At 43.2% G+C, this 15,589-nt stretch overlaps 1 protein-coding gene across 1 annotated transcript in view; it reads right to left on the reverse strand.

Moving 5' to 3' along the window:
- The window catches only part of DNAH3 (dynein axonemal heavy chain 3), a 213,068-nt gene that overhangs the window by 121,999 nt on the left and 75,480 nt on the right, over nucleotides 1-15,589 (reverse strand). Inside the window, exons 16-19 of the mRNA XM_089674783.1 lie at nucleotides 12,175-12,411; nucleotides 11,848-11,951; nucleotides 11,416-11,710; nucleotides 2,413-2,592 (exon numbers count right to left, since the gene is read on the reverse strand). Coding sequence (XP_089530909.1) covers nucleotides 2,413-2,592; nucleotides 11,416-11,710; nucleotides 11,848-11,951; nucleotides 12,175-12,411 — 816 coding nt within the window. The remainder of the gene's footprint in view (nucleotides 1-2,412; nucleotides 2,593-11,415; nucleotides 11,711-11,847; nucleotides 11,952-12,174; nucleotides 12,412-15,589) is intronic.

Here is a 15,589-nt window from a genome sequence, read left to right on the forward strand (position 1 = left end):
CCCACTGCCCCTCACCTGTCCCTCTGTGCTCCTCCTGTCCCACTGCCCCTCCTGTCCCACTGCCCCTTACCTGTCCCTTTGCGCTCCTCCTGTCCCACTGCCCCGATCCTGTCCCTTTGCGCTCCTCCTGTCCCACTGCCCCAATCCTGTCCCATGCCCCCTGTCACGCTGCCCCCCACCTGTCCCTCTGCGCTCCTCCTGTCCCACTGCCCCTCACCTATCTTTCTGCTCTTCTCCTGTCCCACTGCTCTTCTCCTGTCCCGCTGCCCCAATCCTGTCCCATGCCCCCCCCGTCATGCTGCCCCCTACCTGTCCCTCTGCACTCCTCCTGTCCCACTGCCCTTCACCTGTCCCTTTGCGCTCCTCCTGTCCCGCTGCCCCGATCTTGTCCCATGCCCCCTGTCATGCTGCCCCCCACCTATCCCTCTGCGCTTCTCCTGTCCCACTGCCCCTCACCTATCCTTCTGTGCTCCTCCTGTCCCTCTGTGCTCCTTCCTCTGTCCCACTGCCCCTCACCTGTTCCACTGCGCTCCTCCTGCCCCACTGCCCCTCACCTATCCTTCTGCACTTTTCCTGTCCCACTGCGCTTCTCCTGTCCCATGCCCCCCCGTCACGCTGCCCCCTACCTGTTCCTCTGCGCTCCTCCTTTCCCGCTGCCCCTCACTTGTCCCACTGCGCTCCTCCTGTCCCACTGCCCGTCACTTGTCCCAGGGGCGTATTTGCCGCAAGGCAAACAAGGCATTTGCCTAGGGCGGCACTTTTCAGGGGGACGGCATGGCGGCAGTGCCACGGAAGGGACACTTCGGTGGGAAAGGGACAGGGGTTGCTGTGTCTTATGTGACTTTATGTCCCACGTCGATCCGGTCCACAAAGCGCTGCTGGAGGAGGGGTGCAGAGGGTGTCCGTCCGGTGTCTTCATCTTCCTGGATCTTGACCACGATGTGGGTGGGATGACAAGCTGCCCCTCTAATCTGGCCACACCCCTGGGATCACTGGGCAGCCTATGGCAGCCTGTCCCTCCCTCTGCAAGCTCCACCTCCTCATCGGTGATTGGCCGCCAGATCTGTAGCTCAGAAAAGGCACACAGGCGGCCAATCACAAGTGAGGAGGTGGAGCTTGGAGAGGAGGAGCTGAGCGGCAGCGCAAAGACTGAAGATCGAGTGAGGTAGCAGCAGGTGAAGAGGAGGAGAGTGGCTGGAGAAGGAAGACAGCTGATGGGTAAGTGCCTGTGCCTAAAGGAGGGAGGCCGAGCTGGAGCAGGGGTCAGCACAGCGATGTAAGTATAACTGGTGTCAGTGGGAGTAATAGTGCCCCATCATTAGTGTCAGTGTGGGAGGAATAGTGCCCCCTCATTGGTGTCACTGACACCAATGAGGGGGCACTTTTCCTCCCACTGACACCAATGATGGGACACTATTCCTCCCACTGACACCAATGATGGGGCACTATGCCTCCGGGCCTCCCACTGACACCAATGATGGGGCATTATTCCTTCCACTGACACCAATGATGGGGCACTTCCTCCCACTGACACCAAAGATGGGGCACTATTCCTCCCACTGACACTAATGATGGGGCACCATCATTGGTGTCAGTGTGAGGAATAGTGCCCCATAATTGGTGTCAGTGTGAGGAATAGTGCCCCATCATTGGTGTCAGTGGGATGAATAGTGCCCCATCATTAGTGTCAGTGGGAGGAATAGTGCCCCATCATTAGTGTCAGTGGGAGGAATCCTGCCCCATCATTGGTGTCAGTGGGAGGAATAGCGCCCATCATTGCCAGTGGGTGGGGCTCTAATAGGAAGAGGTGGAGCCTAAAGAGGAAGGGGTGGAGTTTGCAGATGAAAGGGTGGGGCAAATTTAGACGCGAGGGGGGGGGGGGGGGGTTGCTCGATTTTAGTCTTGCCTAGGGCAGCACAAAACCAAAATACACCACTGTCCTACGTGTGTGGTTGTTGCTGCATTATGTAAAACTTAGAATAGTTTTTCACATTTTAGAATGTGGTGCCCTGTTAAAATTATGGACAGTCTCATTTAGAAAGGTGTGCCTCAAGACTGTCCATAATTTTATAGGGTGCCTTAACTGAAAAAAGGTTGAAAAACACTGGTGTAACATCGTATTTTATATATCTATATATTGTGAGGGGTTTTTTTGCATTAAAATTTTCATAAAAAAGTTTTTTTTTTAATTGTGTTTGAAAAATTGCTGCGCAAATACTGTGTGACATAAAAAATTGCAACAACCACCATTTTTTTCTATTGGGTCTCTGCTTAGAAATATATATATAATGTTTGGGGGTTCTGAGTAATTTTCTAGCCAAAAAAAAAGATGATTTTACAAGAGAAATGTCAGAATAGGCTTGGGAAGAAAATGGTTAAAAAAAATTTCCAAAGTTAAAAACTCAGTCTTACCAGTAATGTCATTTCTCCCACCACCAGGGGGCCCCATAGCTGAAATGAACAGGACATCCACAATATCCATCCGTGAAGTGTCTTTTCTATCATACCAATGTCCATGATCAATCCATTGTCTCAGTAGTTCAATGGGTGGTTGGGCTCCATAAACTTCTTTTGCTGGCATATTTAGATCATCTGTCAACATAAGTACAAGTCTTTTATAATGTGCACATGGGTTCACTATGATGAATATATAGTTGTCAGTATTGTGAACCAAAACATTATACAATTCACATTCTCCACTCGCAGATACTCCAATATGATCCAAAAAGTACTTTGGATGTCTACATTTTTTCTCTGTTAAATGAACTGAACTTAGTCAAATTCTTAAAAAGTGTTTGCTGCAGTGTCAGATAGCAAGAAGTTCAGAAAAAGGTTAATTTATCTTATAAACTATGTTCAAATTGTGTTAATAATGCAGAAGTAATACATTGTAAAACGCTTGCTGTATGTCATTTAATGAACATTTTCCTTGTGTTGACCAAATGTTTGATAAATATTTCTAAACCAGGGCCTCTGACTCTTTCTTCCTAGGTCTCCAGCCAGCTGCAGATCCCCAAACCTACCACAGTGCCTTCCAGCTTTCACAGTACCTCCAACCTCCCATAACTGCCTACAATGCTCCCTTAACCCCCCCTGCACAAAGGACCTCAGCTCCCTCAACCTTCCACAGTGTCACCCAGCCTCCCACAGTGCTGCCTTCCAGTCTCCTACAGTGCCCCTGCAAAGTCCTCAGCCTCCTAAAGAGACCTCAGCCCCCTCCAGGAACCTCACCCCTGACAGGGCCACCAAAGCTGGATAAACATGATTAATTTTTTTTTTCATTCAGCCAGCAGACTGAACAACAAAAAAACCCCCAGCAGATTCCTACATCCACAGAGGGTGTATGGAGGAATCTCCGCCATCAGAGCATTCTAATCTTACAGCAGGGCTTGTAGCTGTTCAGTGGCTGCAGCTGATTGCCGGAAGCCGCTGATCAACAAAAGTTGTTCATTCAACAGAAATCTATCTAACAATCAACTTCTGACAAACAGGGATGACTACACACTGACGTACTGAACTGGTCAAATTTGGACCCATCACATTAGAGACCCATTCACACCACTGTGCACCAATATGATATTTGGTGTGCTGAGTTGGCATTAATTGTGAATGGCACTCCAAAGCACCTTTACAATGAACCTGCATTAATGCTTACTGTAACATGTGGTAACACATTGCAAAGTGCTACACTATCAAAAATGCAGCAGGTCCAATTTTTTTCCATTGTGGTGTTAGACAGCCTGTTCAAACTCAGGTATGTTAAACACTCAACAATAGATCTGATTGGTGTAAACAGGCCCAAAAATACTAGATAGGAAAACACAGGGAATGGATGAGAAGGGCCAAATTTTTTTTTACAGCGACATCTATGGTTTGAGCATAATTTATAATTCGTCTATGTGGACGTGTGCTTTTTTAAGAAAACCTTTGCTTCTGCATTGTTTTCATCATATGCATAGTTTGAATCGCTTGGGTTTGTGGCACACCCTGTGAGGCGTGTCACGGTGTTGTTGGGCAAATTGTAACCGTGTGTCAGGGAAGGAGCTGTAGAACGGACAGGCAGGCCTAGTTCCAGGGTCACGCACTGACTGACGACAACCACCACCCACAGACCGGAGTCCCTTAGGGCACGGAGTCTAAGTCCCAGGCTGCCCTTCACCAGGGCCCCAGATGGTGGGGATGGACTTGACGCAGCCAGGAACCAGGTCGCGGCCCCCGAGACACCCCAGCTGCGGTAATGGCCGCTGCCAATGGCGCGTAGCTGGTAGGAACCAGATCACACAATAGCGTAGTCGGACAGGCCGGGTCGACAACAACGGGACAAACGGTACAGAACAGTAGACAAGAATAACAGGTCACAGGCCGGGTTCATCAACGGGAGGTCAGATCAAAGGAAAACGCAGAGAATGGTCTAGTCAAAAGCCGAGTCAGATTCCAGGAGAGTCACGAGAGTATAAACAGAGCTATAGCAACACTAACACACAAGACAGGAATGCAGAGAGCATTTGCAGACAGCAGGCTTATATGTGATGAACCACACCCTTCTGAGGAGGAGCCGCAGAAGCCTGAAGGCATAAAAGTTCTCACCATGCTTTGCAGAAACCCAAGATGGACACCAGCACATGGGATGAACAAGCTCTGAGGAAAGGTAGGACCTTGACACCGTGGCATTGGCTCAGTAACTGCTTCTTTCTGGCAACTCAACTATGCAGCTCATTTTAGTTCAATTTGTTCTATTGTGCTCCTTAAAAAAACACACTATCTTTTTCTAGAGCAGCCTGTAATTCTCCTGAGGTTACCTGTGGGTTTCTCTTTGTCTCCCGAACAATTCTTCTGGCAGTTGTTCTTGAAGTCTTTCTTGGTCTATCTAACATTGCCTTGGTATCAAGAGATCCCTGAAATTTCCATTTCTTAATAAGTGAAAAGTACTGACTGGCATATTCAAGGCTTTGGATATCTTGTTATATCTTTTTCCATCTTTATAATGTTCCATTACCTTGTTAAGCAGGTCTTTTGAAGGTTTTTTTTTTTGCTCCCCATGGTTCATTAACTAGCCTGTTCAGTGTATCAATATGAGAGCTAACAAACTCACTGATTATTTATATACATACGCTAATAGCTATTTAACCACTTGAGCTCCTGAGGATTTACCCCCCTTAATGACCAGGCCTCTTTTTGCTACTCGGCGCTGCACTAATTCAACTGATAATTGCGCGGTCATGCAATGCTGCACCCAAACAAAATTTACGTCCTTTTTTTCACACAAATAGAGCTTTCTTTCAGTGTAATTTGATCACCTGTGTGCTTTTTATTTTTCACGCTATAAACAAAAAAATGCCAAAAATTTTGAAGAAAAACTATATTTTTTACTTTCAGCTATAAAAAATATATAGTAATCTCAAAGTTGGTTATAAATTTAGGCCAAAATGTATTCTGCTACATGTTTTTGCTAAAAAAAATCCCAATAAGTGTATATTGATTGCTTTGTGTGGAAGTTATAGCGTCTACAATCTATGGTATAAATACTGCAATTTACGCCATTTTTCTGCTATACAGCGCTGCGCTAGTTTAACGGACAATTGCGCGGTCATGCAATACGGTACATAAATGAAATTTACATCCTTTTTTTCCCCACAAATTGAGCTTTCTTTCGGTGGTATTTGATCGCCTGTGCGGTTTTTATTTTTTGCGCTCTAAAAAAAAAGGCTAACAATTTTGAGGAAAAAAAAACAATATTTTGGACTTTTTGCTATAAAACATGTCCAGTAAAAAAAAATGCAAAAATCAAATTTAGTCATAAATTTCTGCCAAAATGCATTCTGCGACATGTCTTTGCTAAAAAAAAACCCAATACGTGTAAATTAATTGGTTTACGTGAAAGTTATAGCATTTACAAATGGCGGGAAAGATACTTGGATTTTTAATTTTTATTTATACTAATAATGGCGCCGATCAGCGACATATGGTGGCAATCAGCGACATATGACGGCAACCAGCGACTTATGGTGGGACTGCGGTGGACATTTTGACATGGGGGGGGACTGACTTGGGGTCACTGACATCCCCAGGGACACCAATACAGTGATCAGTGAAAAAAAACCACTGAGACTGTACTAATGTCACTGGGGAGGAAGGGGTTAACATTTTTAGAATTTGCTGTGTAAGGGGAGTGTTTTACTAGGGGGCGGGGGTGTGTACTGGACGGGGGGAGGGAGGGGGGAGCTGATCGAGGGAGAGAAACTCTTCTCTCCCTCTGCAGCTTGTTGGCGAACTGTCACAGAGCAGGGCTGTGTGTAAACAATGCAGCCCTGCTCTGTGTCAGTTATCACCGCCCATCGCAGGAAAACAGCCGGTAAAAACCGGCCGTGACCCGGCGGCGGAGACCCGCTGCTGACACCCGCGGGACAGGTAGGGCGGGCGCGCGCCTCACGCGCGCCCTCTACCATTTTTGCAGGCAGCCGTTTTAAAACGTGCTTTTGCCTACTAGCGCCGCCCTGCCGCCGTTTATATGCGGTGGCTGGGTGGCAAGTGGTTAAAAAGTCACAGATGTTGGAAATTAACCTTTAATTGCCATTTTAACCCTTGTGTGTCTGTACCAAGGCCAAACATTCCATGGTAAGTAAACTTTTGCTCAGGGCTATATCATTATAATTTAAAAAGGAGCCAAACAATTATGTGAAATTAAATGGCTTCATATGATCACTATCCTTAAATAAAACACAGTCTTTTGGCATGATCAGTCATATTTTTAAAATAAATGCCAACATTTTACAATTTCTGCCAGGGTATGCAAACATTTGAGCACAACTGTTCAAACCAGTCAATTACAGTAGCTTCTTATAGAAAAGGAAATTTCCATTGACACAGCATAGCCTGCTAGTCATTGACAACAGTGAGTCTACAGAGATTGGGTCAGCTGAACTGGTCTCAATAACTCTGCAAGGAATCCCCAAATAAACTAGCCTGACCTGAAAAGTGAAGTTCTGTGTAAACTGAAATACAGGTGGGTTGTCACTTCCAACTGCTGGACTGTCACACAGAGGAACCAGTATACTTTATGATTCGGAAACCCTGCACTTGTTGAAAAACTGGAGATACTTGCAGGACTTTCCAGTATCCAGCCTAAATCTATCAGTAGCTGTTGATATTAATAAATCTTTCAATTATATATAATAAATATATCAGAAAGGACAGAAACATCTATCCTCATGGGGACAACAAGCAGGACTAAGCAGGTGTGAGATGGGAGGGGTTTTAGCCTCAAATGAGCTGGCCTTAATTTTTCTATGTGCCCGGAGTCCATATCTGCTGCAGGTGGCAGTGTAACCATAGGTTGCTCATTATCATCAAAGTTGTGTCTCTCAATAGACAAAAGAGAAGATTCTGGCCCTAGTAGACATTATCCTAGGGACAATCAGATCATGTATAAATAAAAAAAAACAATGTTAAAAAAGAGGGGAACTTCATAAATGTGTACCCTCAGTCAACTGCCCACTCACTAAAGTAAAAATATATACAGTGGGGCTCTATTGCCAAGGTACAGCATACAAAAAAAAAAGAGGCAGATAGAGAGCAATCCACCAAAAGGGTCATACAGTATAACTGAGCCTTCAGAGCATACATTGACAGGTTAATTCATGGTACACAATAATAAAAGAAAAAAATCTATATTAAGTTTACCAACATATGTACAAAAATCTGTAAAAAATAATAAACCATCTTCCACCAGAATAAAAAAAATAAGACAACGTTGCCTTAGTACCAAAAGGCACGTCTAGACATCACAGACACGTTCATACGGCCCACATTATAATATATCAAAGCATTAAATTCTGCAGTAGAGACTGTATGTATCCTCCACCTAAGGGTGTCCCATCAGTGAGACTGTAGGATCATGGTGACCCATAATCAGCTAAATGAGCCAGAGGTGAATAATAACAATGTTATATTAGCTCTGGGCAACCAAAATACAACACAGTTCAGTCAAGCTTAACAAGATGCATAACAGGATCACCAGGTGTAAAGAACATTGCAACTATTAAATCAATTATTGCAACTATTAAATCAATCAGATATTGATTCATTCAGGAAGCTTGTACTTAGGCTAGGAATGTAGTAGCGGCAAAGCCATGGATACAGATTAGCCAATGTCCTATATCACAGGTCTCCAAACTTTTGAAACAAAGGGCCAGTTTACTGCCCTTTAAACTTTAGGGGGCCTGATTGTGGCCAGTGGGAGTAGAAAATGCCCTGGAATCAGTGGGAGTAAACAATACTGCAGGCTTGGTGGTCAGTGGGAGGAACAGAGCCTCAATGTAGGTGTCAGTGGGATAATTACTTCCCCATTTTTGGTATCACTGGGAAGAACAGTGCCCCTTTGCTGGTGTCATTGGGAGGAACAGTGCCCCTTTGCTGGTGTCAGTGGGAGGAACAGTGCCCCTTTGCTGGTGTCAGTGGGAGGAACAGTGCCCAGTCATTGGGGTCAGTGGGAGGAACGTGCCCCATCGTTGGAGTCAGTGGTATGAACAGTGACCTGTCGTTGCTGTCAGTGGCAGGAAGAGTGCCCCATCATTGGTGTCAATGGGAGGAATAGCACTCAATCGCTGGTGTCAGTGGGAGGAATAGCACCCCATTGTTGATGTCAGAAGGAGGAATAGTGCCCCATTGTTGGTGTCAGTGGGAGGAATAATGCTTCTTATCAGTGGAAGGAAAAGTGCCCCAAGGGCCGGCTAAAAGCAAGCAAAGGGCCAAATCCGGCCTGTAGGTCGCAGTTTGGAGACTTGTCCAATACTGAGCGCACAATCCTGTAAACAGACTGGACCCAGTGTTGGATCATGTAACCACACTAACAATGATTATCATGTTGTATAAGTATAAACAAACCCTCTAAGCACTGGTAAGGAAAGAAAACTTTAAATGGTCACTGCTACAGAAAGGCTGAGTGGTCACTAGCAGCCTAAAAAATACACCAACAATTTGTGAAGGCCACTGGACTTCCCCACTGCCAGTTCCACTGATTAGAGTCATAGCATCCAACTATCTTTCAGATAGTCACACTCCGGTACCTCTCCTATACTTTCACTGCTAAGTAATACCATATGTTATTTTTACTTTTAGTAAAAACAACAAAAAAGAGAGATAATCCAAAGTTATTGGCTGGTCACTTTGCTATGGCATCTCCTAAGGAATTTACTCTTCAACTCAGCTCTTGAGGTGAAATGCGCAATGGAAGGTGACTATGCAATGATGTTGGGATCAATAAAGTTAAATAAGATTAAGTGAGCAGCTGTCAGTCCTTTTGAATATACAGGTGAAACTCAAAAAATTAGAATATCGTGCAAAAGTTCATTTATTTCAGTAATGCAACTTAAAAGGTGAAACTAATATATGAGATAAACCCATTACATGCAAAGCAAGATAGTTCAATCCGTGATTTGTCATAATTGTGATGATTATGGCTTACAGCTGATGAAAACCCCAAATCCACAATCTCAGAAAATTTGAATATTACATGCAATCAATAAAACATGGATTGTACATAGAACAAAAGGTGTGTAAAGGTGCAATATTCTAGGCTCAAAGTGTCCCACTCTAATCAGCTAATTAAGCCATAACACCTGCAAAAGGTTCCTGAGCCTTTAAATGGTCTCTCAGTCTGGTTCAGAAGTAATCAGAATCATGGGAAAGACTGCTGACCTGACAGTTGTGCAGAAAACCATCATTGACACCCTCCATAAGGAGGGAAAGCCTCAAACGGTAATTGCAAAAGAAGTTGGATGTTCCCAAAGTGCTGTATCAAAGCACATTAATAGAAAGTTATGTGGAAGGGAAAAGTGTGGAAGAAAAAGGTGCACAATCAGCAGGGATGAACGCAGCCTAGAGAGGATTGTCAGGAAAAGGCCATTCAAAAGTGTTGGGGACTTTCACAAGGAGTGGACTGAGGCTGGAGTCAGTGCATCAAGAGCCACCGCACACAGACGGATCCTGGACATGGGCTTCAAATGTCGTATTCCTCTTGTCAAGCCGCTCCTGAATAACAAACAAAAGAAAAACAGACCTGGTCTGTTGCTCAGTGGTCCAAAGTCCTCTTTTCTGATGAGAGAACTTTTGCATCTCATTTGGAAACCAAGGACCCAGAGTATGGAGGAAGAATGGAGAGGCACACACTGCAAAATGCTTGAAGTCCAGTGTGAAGCTTCCACAGTCTGTGTTGATTTGGGGAGCCATGTCATCTGCTGGTGTTGGTCCACTGTGCTTCATTAAGTCCAGGGTCAACGCAGCTGTCTACCAGGAGATTTTGGAGCACTTCATGCTTTCTTCCACAGACGAGCTTTATGGGGATGCTGACTTCATTTTCCAGCAGGACTTGGCACCTGCCCACACTGCCAAAAGCACCAAAACCTGGTTCAATGACCGTGGGATTACTGTGCTTGATTGGGCAGCAAACTCGTCTGACCTGAACCCCATAGAGAATCTATGGGGCATTGCCAAGAGAAAGATGAGAGACATGAGACCGAACAATGCAGAAGAGCTGAAGGCCGCTATTGAAGCATCCTGGCCATAACACCTTAGCAGTGCCACAGGCCGATAGCTTCCATGCCACGCCACATTGAGGCAGTAATTGTTGCAAAAAGGGCCCAAACCAAGTACTGAGTACATATGCATGCCTACACTTTTCAGAGGTCCGATATTGTTCTATGTACAATCCTTGTTTTATTGATTGCATGTAATATTCTAATTTTCTGAGATTGTGGATTTGGGGTTTTCATGAGCTGTGAGCCATAATCATCACAATTATGACAAATCACGGCTTGAACTATCTTGCTTTACATGTAATGAGTTATCTCATATATTAGTTTCACCTTTTAAGTTGCATTACTGAAATAAATGAACTTTTGCACAATATTCTAATTTTTCGAGTTTCACCTGTACTTCAGAAGGTGTGAGACAATTATGGGAGAGTCTGTGTCTGAGTTGGAATGGATGGAGCAGGATCAGTACTGCGTAAGTCCTAGAGAAATATCCATGCTTATATACGTGTTTCTTTTACCACTATTACATCAACACTATTTATCCTAATGTAGAAACAATACAACTACCACCCTGCTGGTATTGATGAGGAATGCATTTTGTGATTAATAACATATTGTTACATGGTGTCAAAGTTCTAAATTTTGTAGAAATCTAAAAACACCTTTATTCAGGCCATACTAGGATGGTAAACAGAATCTGTTTCTGTTCTTATTGAAAAGTATTAATTGGTCTCTGTAATATTGAAGGAGGTGTATGATTGCATTTTAACCTGCACCAAAGTCAAGACATCTGGAATCTGACTTTTGTAGCACAACAGTAATTCTGACATTGTACCCTTTGCAACATTTGAAAAAAGGTACTTATGACAAAATGTTTCCTTACCCACAAACACAATAGCTTTTTTCCCTACTGGGGGGCCATACAGGCCTTTCCTCCTCCTATCCAGCTTAGAGAAGATGATATCCTGGGTCTGGTTTGCAGAAGTTCTTGCTGAGAAATTGATGCAGTTGGCAATATACCTATCTTTTGGAAGTTTTATCAAGAAACTGTTTGTTATTGCAGATTTCCCCGTTCCAGTGGGTCCAACAAACAGTATAGGAACTGAATGTTCTACATATGTATTTAAGAAAAATGATTGTCTGGCAGTTTCAATTGTTGGTATAATGAGATCTGACACCTACGGAGACAAAGTAATACTAATGATTAGGTTGTAATTAGGTGAGTTAAACAGAATCATTGTATGGATGTATACAAACTGTGTTTTTACTTAAAATAAACATGGGAAAAATGTTATCTCTAGAAGTAAATAGCTACCTTGGCAGTGGGAGAAATGGTCATTTCCTCTTTGGTAATGTAATCAGTCCACATATTCCACTGTCCACTGGCATGTTTGTGAAAATAAAAGTCATATACAGTTCCTGTAATTTGAAATATTTCTGTATTAGTAGTAAGAGGTAAAACATTTTAAATAAACAACCTTTCTAAAGGTTGGATTAGGATTAAAAATAAATAACACAGAACAAATTTCAAAAGAGCTGCATTATGTTATACAAACTAAAACTAGACACAGCATCTAGAAAATGTAGGACGTTTAGATTTGTGTGTAAGAAAAAAACTAATTATATGTAGATTGTAGTTTACCTCTCTCTGGGAACAAGTTGTTTTTGGTCAATTTAACACTCTTTGGTCGAGGGTGTTGATCATCCATTCCCATCAGGAGGTTCCGGTAGAAACAATCAAACTTCTTTCTGCTGTCAGCATTTATGGTGCCACCAATGGTCCAAACCAAAGCAAAAAGGAAAAGTCCTTGTAGCCACAAAGTGATCTGCTGACTAGACATGGGCTCTTTACCCTCCTCTCCAGAACTGATTATTTCATCTAAAATATTGCAAGAGAACGACCAACAGATATAGCACATATGAAGCAAAGAGTATAAAAAATGCAATGAAAATAAACAGTAACTATATGTGTGGGGCTGAATTAGGTGGACCTACAAAGACCCACAAATATATTTTAACATTAGGGTATCAGGACATCAATGTACTTGTACCCTTGGGCTTTAGCTCTCCCTCATTCCATTCCTGTCTTCAGAGATAGAGCAAGTCAGGGAAGAACCTACAAGCTCTATGCAGAAAGTATCTTGGTGCTGACTTCCTTGTACCAATGCAAAGAGTAACATAAAGATGTATGCCTCAGCAGAGACAGTGGTGGAAAGAAACATTTACCATACACTGTAAGATTGCTTGGCCTTCACGCATCCACTTCTATTGTCTCTCATGTACTAAGTAAAAGGCCATCCAAGCCTGAGAACAAGTAGTTCTGGGTAACCTCATCATAAGAAATGGTCATAAAAGACTGAATATGGCATATACCGTACAGCTGTTTGCATTCCAATGTGATTTTCTACTGGATGATTAAAGCAGAAGTGGTTTTGTAAGGACTGCAAGCATTATCAGTGCAGTGGTCATGCCACCAAACTTTCTATTCTGCTCTAATATATCTGAATAGATAACACTTTATCAATGGAGTCATATTTAACTCATACCCATTTTACATGCAGTCTAAAAGAAAATAGGCACACACAGTATATGGGCAAGAGAGAAAAACGACATGGTGTTTTTTTTTAGTACTGTTATACAAGGTTCATTGCCTGTTAGAACAGCATCTAGGTGTTCAAGATTCTCCTAATGTTACAAAACATAGTAGAAAGCTAACCAGCTGAAAAAACATTGATGCAATAAAGAGATGTTGTAAACAAGACAACTGATATATTAGAGAAAGACAATACAAAAATATGACCAATAGGTAAGTATAGGGATCTGCTGCCCTCTACTAAATATATTTGTAAATAGCTTTTGCTTGTTAAACAGATACCACTGGCCGCATATATGAGGCCTCTCGGTGGTTGGGCTTTAACGTCTAGTGGTTGCATATACAGTATGTGTCCCTATGTAAACATTTCCTGTGCTAACAGTGTGCAACCTACATGCTCTCAGCACAGTTACTGGCAGGTACCAGAAAGCTCCTGATGCATACTTGCGATAGGGAGCTTTCAGATCATGTGACTGTTGTGACTGGCAATCACAGCAGTCACAGATTGGAATGCCCATCTCCACCTCCTGCCTTTACACGCACATGGCCTTTTATGACATCCCAGTCTTAGTCCCTAGGGTTCAATATTGAGTTGAACTTTTCTGGGAAGTCTGTCCACAAGATTTAGGAGTGTGTCTATGGGAATGTTTAACCATTCTTCCAGAAGCGCATTTATGTGATCAGGCACTGATGTCGAATGAGAAGGCCTGGCTCGCATTCTCCTCTCTAATTCATCCCAAAGGTGTTCTGTCGGGTTGAGGTCAGGACTCTGTGCAGGTCAATCAAGTTCCTCTACCCAAAAGTTGCTGATTCATGTCTTTATGGACCTTGTTTTGTGCACTGGTGTGCAGTCATGTTGGAAAAGAAAGGGCCATCCCCAAACTGATCCCACAAAGTTGGGAGTATAAAATTGTCCAAAATGTCTTGGTATGCAGATACCTTAAGAGGTCCCTTGACTGGAACTAAGGGGCCAAGCTCAAACCCCTGAAAAACAACCCCACACCATAATCCTCCTCTACCAAACTTTACACTTGGAAAAATGGAGTCAGGGAAGTACCGTTCTCCTGGCAACTGCCAAACCTAGACATGTCCATCAGATTGCTAGACAGAGAAGCGTGATTCATCACTCCAGAGAACACATCTCCACTGCTCTAGAGTCCAGTTGTGGCATGCTTTACACCACTGCGTCCTACATTGGTGATATAAGGCTTGGATGCAGCTGCTCGGTCATGGAAATCTATTCCATGAAGCTGTCTGAGCACTGTTGTTGTGCTAATCTGAAGGCCACACGAAGTTTGGAGGTCTTTAGCTATTGACTCTGCAGACCGTTAGCAACTTCTGCACACTGTGTGCTTCAGCATGCGCTGACACCACTCTGTCATTTTACATGAGTTGCTGCTATTCCCAGTTGCTTCCACTTTGTTATAATACCACTAACAGTTGACCGTGGAATATTTAGTAGCAAGGAAATGTCACGGATGGACTTATTGCACAGGTGGCAACCTATAACGACACCACACTTGAATTCACTGAGCTCCTGAGAGAAACCCATTCTTTCACAAATGTTTTTAGAAGCAGTCTGCATGCCTAGTTGCTTGACTGTATACATCTGTGGCCATGGAGGTGAGTGGAACACTTGAATCCAATGATTTGGAGGGGTTTCCCAATGCTTTTGGAAGTATATATATATATATATATATATATTTAGTCAAGTAGTCCTATGTTCTAATGTTCTGCCCATAGTTTCTTGGATGTAATCTAAATCCTTGTGACAGACTTACTTCTGTTCCATTGGTATTATCCCACATGTACAATCCCAGATAGTTAGGTCTATGCTACTTTATATGTGTAGTGGTCTCCTTCCAGTGTATATATTAGTAGGTGTACCTGTTTATTGCAATAGAGTTTATATGCAGCTCCTGTTATTTTAGTTAACCCTCTCTCTTCTGGTCTGGGATTCTATAGCTAGTTTTAACTCAGGACTCAATAACCAGCACAACCTAGAGCCAGGTTAGGTACCTGACAGCCACTTCTGGTAGTTAGAGGTCTGGTTGTATGACAGATCAGAAACTGCTGGGGACTAAGATGCAGGGTAGATAGGCTGACTCTGAGTTCCAGTGCCACATGATGGTTTCTGCTGGTGACAAGTTGCTATAATATCAATAACTATAATTACCTGTGTATATTTGCATAGATCTACCAGGACTCGTGTTGGGCTTTTTGTTGATAATGCCTGTTTGTGCATAGGATGTATTTACTATTAATAATATTTTCTTATATAAAGCTTGTATTATTTCGATACTGGCATCTATATACTTATGATGAATGGTATATGCTGTTTGCAGTAGTCCCTCTGCTCCCAATTACTGTGATTAGATTACTGGTTAATTTACCAGGAACGGAACCCCCTGTAGTGGGTGGAGGTCCTGTAGTGGGTGGAGGCACTGCCAGCTTTATTATCAAA

This window comes from Staurois parvus, unplaced genomic scaffold, assembly GCF_062004578.1.
Source record: "Staurois parvus isolate SC_StPar_1 unplaced genomic scaffold, SC_StPar_1.0 ptg000152l, whole genome shotgun sequence".
Classification (NCBI taxonomy): Eukaryota; Metazoa; Chordata; class Amphibia; order Anura; family Ranidae; genus Staurois; species Staurois parvus.